The sequence below is a fragment of the Nothobranchius furzeri genome, chromosome 1 (assembly GCF_043380555.1).
Source record: "Nothobranchius furzeri strain GRZ-AD chromosome 1, NfurGRZ-RIMD1, whole genome shotgun sequence".
In the NCBI taxonomy this organism is placed as follows: Eukaryota; Metazoa; Chordata; class Actinopteri; order Cyprinodontiformes; family Nothobranchiidae; genus Nothobranchius; species Nothobranchius furzeri.
In genome coordinates this window covers 44,723,384-44,732,107 of record NC_091741.1, presented here as the reverse complement: position 1 = coordinate 44,732,107, position 8,724 = coordinate 44,723,384, and the positions used below count along the sequence as shown (strand labels likewise).

Below are 8,724 nucleotides of genomic sequence, written 5' to 3'. Positions count from 1 at the left end.
CCGTCATCTTTTTTTTCAAGCTGAATAAAACAGCGATGATCGTCCGTGACCACCGACTGTTTGCAAACGATGCATTTGGTCGCTGAGCAAACGTGCTGTGAACCATTTCCACCCATGGCGATGTAATAAGTTTGTTTACAAATGGTGCATTTTTTAAACATTTCGCAAGGAGAAACTAACCTGTTTGCTTGAGGCCTGAAAACAGGTGTTTTGTGAGTTTGAAAACATATTACATTTTGGCATATTCGATTACAATCAGAACATGTGATGAGAGACGTTTCTGTTCGTTTGCATAAATCGGTATTACACACGCGACAGAACCATTTACAGTGATGTCCGTTTATGTTATTATAAGCGGAAAAGCACCATGAACAAAAATATTTGGCTCCTAAGAAACCTTTAATATTTTTTATGCCGTAATAATGTTGATTGAGTAGCAAAATGAACAACGGATTTGTTCGATCGCTAAAATCTGTTTCAAATTTAGAAATGATTCTGTCGGATCTGTAAAAAATGATTATTTTTCTTTGAACAATATTTTCAAATCGAATCACGTCGCTAAATGAAACGATTGATTGCTCCTGAAGCCCTGCCTGTTGATGAATATTTTTAGCCACATTCATTAATTCTGTATCTCTCGCTGAGGGATTTAACAGGCCGGCTATGCTTAGCGCAAAACACAACGGCTGATTGGCCTCTGGAGGACAAATGAGATGGTTTCGTTTTTTATTGACTAATTCGTGATCCAGAATGGTTTCGATTTTTCGTTTCCCACCGCCGGACGGATTATTTATCACTTGCAGTCTGAAATTAAATTCGTTGTCAGCCTCTAATGCTTCATTTGATTGGACTAACAGATCCAGTAAATACTGAAGCTGATTTAACATATTTGATCCGTCATAATTAAAATTAACATGGTGTGTCGTGTGTAAAGTATTAATTTCAAACTGGACTCTATCGTTGGGACGCGCGATCTGGCTTCCTCTTTCAGCAAACCTGTTTAATATTTCCATCAGATTAATATAAAACTCGGCTGGGTCGTTGATTGCTTGAAAAGACACTCTCTCTCTAATTTCACGCTGGTTAAAAGCTGCGTTTACGCTCCCTCCGATCTGCCGGTGTTCTATTTGTCTCAATATTTCGTTTATTGCTTCTGATGAAGGCTCATCTGAATTTGCTAGAATTTGATCGATCTCGTTTACGCGCTGCTGGTGTTCTATTTGTCTCAAAATTTCGTTTATTGCTTCTGATGAAGGCGAATCTGAATTTGCTAGAATTTGATCGACCTCGTTTACGTGCTGCTGGTGTTCTATTTGTCTCAATATTTCGTTTATTGCTTCTGATGAAGGCGAATCTGAATTTGCTAGAATTTGATCGACCTCGTTTGAAACGGCTTGGGATGCTAAGATCTCACTATCTGAAGCTAATTCATCTACTTCACTCAGTCCGCTTAAATCAAACCAGTCATTTAACACCAAATTATCGGCCTCATCTGAGGGATTTTGGCTGGCTAAAATTCGATCTAACAAATCTACATTTAATTCACCATCTACTTCAATCAAATCTGAAAGGTCGTCAAACCAATTTTCACTCATGATACAAAAGACATTAATAACCTACTAAAAATGAAGAAAAAATCTGCGTCCTCCTTTTACAGAGCCAGCACTTGTTGGACCACTTCGACCAGGCCTGAGTTGACCTGCAGCAATAAGTAGGCCATTTTCATCCTGTTTAATCTCTGAAGTGGTGAAAGACGGATGTTTTTCTTTTTCTTCAGTCGTTTTTCTGATGAAAAAAATAAATAAAAATAAATAAAATGAACGAGCTTTTAATAAATTATATATAAAATTTAACTTACTCTGTACAGGTGCAGGAGGTGGTGCGTTCTCTTCCTCTTCATCTGAAAGGATAAAAACATCTTTTTTACTTCAAATTTAATATACTATGCGGAGCTTTTTGTGAAACAGCTTACCGGCTGGCTGCTCAGGACCACGTTCAGCGGTTTCAGAGTCGCTGTCGGATTGTTCTGAAAGAATAAAAATAATGAAAAAATATGAACGAATCATCTTTGAAGTAAATAACCACCTTTTTATAAATCTCTTACCCTGTGCAGGAGAAGGGGGAGGAGGAGGAGGAGGAGGAGATGGAGGAGGTGTGGGCGGAGATATTGAAGCGGCAGTCGAATGTTGTTCTGAAAGGATAAAAAAACAACGGTAAATGTGTACGAGTCATCTTTGACTTATTAATCAGTTGTTTTTTTTATCGTTACCATCCGTCCGCGCATGAGAAGGGGCTGGAGGTGGTGGGGGCTGAGATATTGGGGGTGCGTAGGCCGTCGGACGTTGCTCTGAAGAATAAAAACGATAAATATGAACGACACATCTCTGACTTATTAATCGCTATTTTGTAATCACTTACCAGCTTCGAGGATCGTCTGCGGCGTGACGGTCCTGTAACGAACAGCTTTCACGCTCGCATTCCCGTGTGATCTGACGGTATGGCTGGGCTGATACGAATGTAAGACGGTTCGGCTGGTGGATGGAGGCGTGGTTGGGTAAAAGTTATCACTTCCGGGGTAAGGTTGAACCCCCTCCTTTTCTGTAAAATGAGATATTTCTCAGTTGAAGAAAAGAACGTTACGTATATATTTATAAAATCCACTCACTCAGATTCTCGACCGCGCGATTAATTTTAGACAAATCATCCAGGGGGACCGGTACCGGAGTTTTACAAGTTAATTCCTCAATAGGAATTTCTTCCCACTCGCCGTCCGATATGACAATAGCGTCTGAAAATAAAGATGTTAAACCAGAAAGAGAAAAAAAAAGATTTGCGTCTTGAGTTAAAAACTTACCCGTCATCTTAGCTTGTTACACCTCAAATCACGACTCCGAAAATGCGCTTTTACATTTTATACAGCTGTTTAAAAAAATCATAAATAGAAAACGGTTGCGATTGGTCGAAAAAAAAATGTTTATAAACAATACAGAGTCATTTGCTTTGTTGTATAGGTAGACAAATGTATGAATGGTTGTTTAGAGTTGTGTGTGTGTGTGTGTGTGTGTGTGTGTGTGTGTGTGTGTGTGTGTGTGTGTGTGTGTGTGTGTGTGTGTGTGTGTGTGTGTGTGTGTGTGTGTGTGTGTGCTCGTATCCATTGCTTCGTCAAAACTCCCTGGAGCAGAAATAAAAAAACCTTTACGATCCAAAAAATAATACCGGACATTTCTTCCTGAAATCTCATCATGTCTCAATTCGAACGTTGTTTTTAGCAGAGGAAGGCTATATTCAAAACACGTATCCATCGCTTCTTCTTCTTATTCTTATTCTTTGCTCATGTTTTGGTTAAAATGTAGCAGCTCTTTCACTCGTGTGTAAATCCGTTTACGGCATGCATGTGCCTTAGTTTAACTATTCTGGGAGGTATGTCATTAAAGGTTTGACCAGAGGTACGTCTGCTCTGAGACTTTACTAATCCACCCCTCCCAAAAAACAAACCTCATAAACAGCTTTTTATTTATTTCAGCTGTTATAGGTCCTACAAAATGGATCAAATCTTTTCTCTGAGGCAGGAAGCAATGTGTGTGTGTGTGTGTGTGTGTGTGTGTGTGTGTGTGTGTGTGTGTGTGTGTGTGTGTGTGTGTGTGTGTGTGTGTGTGTGTGTGTGTGTGTGTGTGTGTGTGTGTGTGTGTGTGTGTGTGTGTGTGACAGTGAAAACAAAATGTGACACTAAAGGCAGGAGGCGATGGTTAAGCTTTCACCTAAATAGCTCTTTGAAACAATAGCAAGTCATTTGCTTTGTGAGTATCACCGTGCCAACTTGTTTAGAATGAACCAGAACTTTGTTTTTAAAACTTTCCCGCCACTCTTTCAATTCAGCCCACCTGCAAAAAAGTAAGTAATTTGCTTTTTGTGTGTTGTTTCTGTGACGATTTGGTTCAGCCAGATCTTTGTTTTAAAACTTACCGCCACCTGCAGAACAAAAAGGATGTCATTTGCTTTGTCAGAAGTCGCTGGCCGTGCAAAATTGTTTAGAATGAACTTTAAGAAAGCTCAACAGATCTTAAAAAGCATCACGCTGAGGTAAGGATCAACTTTTGTTCTTACAGGCTTGAGTATGCAGGCTGGTTTACAACAGGACCTTAAATGGTTTAGGATGGTAAACCATTGCTTTTGTGAAGTGATAGAAATGTTTGAATGGTTTAGTCAAAGACAAATGTTTGAATGTAATCCCTTTACTTCTTAGAGAAGTGTGTGTGTGTGTGTGTGTGTGTGTGTGTGTGTGTGTGTGTGTGTGTGTGTGTGTGTGTGTGTGTGTGTGTGTGTGTGTGTGTGTGTGTGTGTGTGTGTGTGTGTGTGTGTGTGTGCTTACAACCATTAATTTGATGTGCTGCTGGACAGAGAGTTTTACACAATAGTTTTAGTTCTGGTCAAAAAGTGTCAGTGAGCTGCATGTAAATAACACATTTAAACACAAAGTTTAAGACTGAACATACGAAATCCAACGTGAACATCTCAAAGAGAGTAATAATGACATAGACAAATGTGTCACTCTGAAGAGTTTGTGTGTGTTCAGCAAAAGGCTGCAAAAGTTCATGCATTGACTTCAGCTTCTGCCACTCACTCAAGAGCTAGCAGACCATACCATCTTGTCTGCTACTACAAAAACAGATTCTTTAACTTTGAGGAAACGTACAACCATTTCATTCACGCTGAGGTAAGGATCAACTTTTGTTCTTATAGGCTTGAGAATGCATGGTGGTTTACAACAGGACCATAAATGGTTTAGGATGGTAAACCATTGCTTTTGTGAAGTGATAGAAATGTTTGAATGTAATCCTTTTACTTCTTAGAGAAGTGTGTGTGTGTGTGTGTGTGTGTGTGTGTGTGTGTGTGTGTGTGTGTGTGTGTGTGTGTGTGTGTGTGTGTGTGTATGTGTGTGTGTGTGTGTGTGTGTGTGTGTGTGTGTGTGTGTGTGTGTGTGTGTGTGTGTGTGTGTGTGTGTGTGTGTGTGTGTGTGTGTGTGTGTGCTTACAGCCATTAATTTGATGTGCTGCTGGACAGAGAGTTTTACACAATAGTTTTAGTTCTGGTCAAAAAGTGTCAGTGAGCTGCATGTAAATAACACATTTAAACACAAAGTTTAAGACTGAACATACGAAATCCAACGTGAACATCTCAAAGAGAGTATTAATGACATAGACAAATGTGTCACTCTGAAGAGTTTGTGTGTGTTCAGCAAAAGGCTGCAAAAGTTCATGCATTGACTTCAGCCTCTGCCACTCACTCAAGAGCTAGCAGACCATACCATCTTGTCTGCTACTACAAAAACAGATTCTTTAACTTTGAGGAAACGTACAACCATTTCATAGGTACTTGACAGTGTGTGGGGCTGTCATTCACAACAGTTAGGCCGCACTCATCCACTGTCAGTGAGCCATGTCTGTAGGCACCTCTTCAGCGCGGCCTGGTGCTTCATTCAGCTCCTCGTGGTTCATCATTTTTTCTTAGAGCTCGGCTTTTCACCATTCGGACAGATCTGAGCTTTTAAAGAGTTAAACACAATAGGATTACACTCGGAAGGGAGGGGCTGTGGGAACCGATGGGCTATCACAAAAAAGAAACCACACACCATTACACACATTAGCCTATGACGTGGGATATCATGGACGCTCAACAATACGCCATTGATGATGCGGCGTGGGGGGTCTAGACCATCTGGACACGTTCAACAATACGCCATTGATGATGCGGCGTGGGGGGTCTAGCCCATCTGGACAATTAACAATACACATGTCCATTTGATTAATGATACGGAAGGGGGGCAAAGATTGAACAATACACCTGTCCATTTGATTAATGATAGGAAGGGGGGGCAAGGTCAAGGGTCAAATGAACAATAGGAATGAAAGGTCAAAGAACAATAGACCTGTCAAAATGTTTGACGAAAGGTGTCTTATAATCCTCTCTAACTACCACCCCGGTCTGCCAGTCCAGTGGGACTGCCCCCGATGTCCACACGATATTGCAGAGCCACGTCAGCTAACACCGCCCCACAACATCCAGAGCCTTAAGGAACTCCGCTCGGATCTCATCCACCCCTGGAGCCTTGCCACAGAGGAGCCTTTTAACCGCTTCAGTGACCTCAGCACGAGAGATTTGAGAGGCTAACCCAAAGTCCCCAGACTCTGCTTCCTCACTGGAAGACGTGTCAGTGGGATTGAGGAGGTCTTTGAAGTATTCTGCCCACCGATCTACAACGTCCTCACTATAAATAGTGTTGGTAGCGCACTGCCCCCTCAAGACCAAAAAGGTCAAGTTTAACCTTGAAATTTTCCAAAATTCGCCATTTCATATAATCACCACAAACTTGTAGCAGGTAACTGAAGACAAGTTGGAGCTGGTTGGCGTCACTTTACGGGAGCTTTCGAAAGACAGCGAGGCTGTGATGGCGCGGCAAAGTTAGACGTAACGCCATGGCCATATGTGTGCCTCCCCTTTTGTCAATTCTAAGGCTATTGCCACAAAATTTCTGGTGAGTGATCCTAGTACCATCCACAATCAATCTTGACATCAAAAGTCAGTGGGCGTGGCCAATTATTTGAAGTAGTGCCCCCAGCACCAATAAAAGTGCCAGCCCCCAAGCCATGCTTTGACTGAGGATTGTGAAATGTTGTACACTTATGTAGTGTCTCAGGAACCACAAAAAACTCTCTCCTATCCAAACTATGCTCCATATCCCACCGGAGGTCAGCCATTTTGTTTCAAGTATGCCATTTTGTAATTTTTGCTCACGCTCAACAGCTCAGAGCGTCTGGGGTGGGGTGAAGGGGGAGCAGTGAGAGGGCGAGCAGCTTCGCTGCGAGGGCCGTACGAAGCTGCTTGCAGCTTTAATTTCTAATTACTCTTATTCTCCATTTTTACTTAACTAGTTTGCTCCTGTTGTGAATCTAACTGCTGCTGTTATGCCAAAATTTCCCCACTTAGGAAGAAATTACGATTTTTTTCTATTCTATTCTAAGTTGCATACAATTCCTACAGATTTATTTTTACATTTTGTAAATCAGAAGTCAAGAATGACATGCCTTGTTCTCATGTGGGCGTATAGCGGTGCGTCCCGACGCTTGATTGACATCATGACAGCACAGACGAAGCCCCGAGTCTGCGGAAGAGGAATCGGTTCTTTGAAAGAACCAGTTTAGAACCGACAAAGCACTGGTTCTGGCACCAGCACCAAACAGGCTCTGGAACCTGTTTGATGGAACCCCCCCAAAGACATTCACATAGATGGTCTTCCTTTTAAAAACGTTGACTAATTATTCAGAATCATAGATTTTAAAAGGTCTCCCTTGGAAAACTATATTAGTTTCATTTTCTATCTTCAAATACAGTTGAAGCCATTTAATTTCTAAACACTCAGAGCTATTTAAACGAAAACAACAGCACATAAAAGAAACCAAACTCTGATTGCATACCAGAAGTATCAGAAGAACTACCTAATCAGAGCAGTAAAAGAACCACGGCACATTGCAAGAATGAGTCATGTGGGAGAAAAACAAGTCCTGATTTGTACGTGTGAGAATAGGATTAAAAAGTTGCAGAAGAACATTGTCAGAAAACAATCTGACACCTTCCAAATAAAACCTTGATGATCGCCTTTGGTGCAACCTGTCCACCCAGGGGTGCATGTTAAGTGCATAAAATATGCAAAACAAGCTGTCAAATTATTTTATTGACAACAAACTAAAGCTTCTACTCTTGAAAGGTTCTCTGTTTTTGCCTGCAGCAAAAGTTAAATATTTCTTTCCCCCTAAATGGTTTAAATGGTGATTATAAATACCAACTATTTAAAGATGCCGCAAATGCCTAAACAGAGAAAAGGACAAATTCATCCAATCAGCTCTCAGGCTGAAGAGCGAATTCGGAAGATTTCTGCAAGATGTTAGCGTGTTTGACTCAGATAATAAAATCACAGAAAAGGCTGTGACTCAAAAGCACCTGTATATACAGAGTGACAGTAAAACTCTGCATCCAACACACTGTAAGCCTGCAACAAGACATGTGGTAAGCTGCTTAATGTCACCACAGAACAGAGGAGTGAAGGGCTGAGGAAAGAGAGAAGGATGGAGAAAGACAGGAACACGGATGAATGGATGGACGAAGAGAGGAAGAAGCTGGGATTTGTCCCTGTGATAGGCTGTCACAGGATGGCTGAGAAGGGTGTGGATGGCAAAGAAATAAAAGGGTGCATGTATGTTTGAAGCGAGTGGAGGGAATAAGACTGAGAGTGAAATGAAAACTCCCCTGCAGACAGCTAGTGACAGGCCTACGTAACTCTGCCCCCCAAGTGAGTTGGCACATAATCCAAGTAACGTTGCACGAATAATGGATGAAACATCAAACGGTACACCCCCCACCTCCAGCTAACCAACTAGAACGTTTGCACCCCTGCCTGCCTGCCAGCCAGCCCATCCAAAATCCCCTTTCATGTTGGCGCTGTGCAGCATGCTCCAAAAGCTTATCACTGCTGACAAATCCTCCCCTTTCCAGTATGCCCAAGAAAAAAAATGGAACTTTACGGCACACGTTTGTGACCAGGAAAAGCATTAGGTTGTCTAATGTTGATTTCCTTCATTGCCAGATTGTCATACATTATTTTTCCTTTGGGGTGGTGGCTAATATGGGGTGAAAGATGTGCTGAGTCCCAGTGTGTGGCAGGAAGACAGA

The 8,724-nt window shown here is 41.6% G+C and overlaps 1 protein-coding gene across 1 annotated transcript; it reads right to left on the bottom strand.

The window, feature by feature from the left end:
• Window positions 1–1,651: 1,651 nt before the first annotated feature.
• Window positions 1,652–2,930, bottom strand: LOC139071549 (uncharacterized). Its single transcript, XM_070554116.1, has 7 exons — window positions 2,666–2,930; window positions 2,419–2,598; window positions 2,270–2,347; window positions 2,105–2,191; window positions 1,973–2,026; window positions 1,859–1,900; window positions 1,652–1,785 (listed from the first exon to the last, which is right to left on the bottom strand). The coding sequence occupies exons 1-7, from the start codon at window positions 2,859–2,861 to the stop codon at window positions 1,652–1,654; spliced, it is 771 nt and encodes a 256-aa protein (XP_070410217.1). The 5' UTR covers window positions 2,862–2,930.
• Between the last annotated feature and the right edge of the window lie 5,794 nt (window positions 2,931–8,724).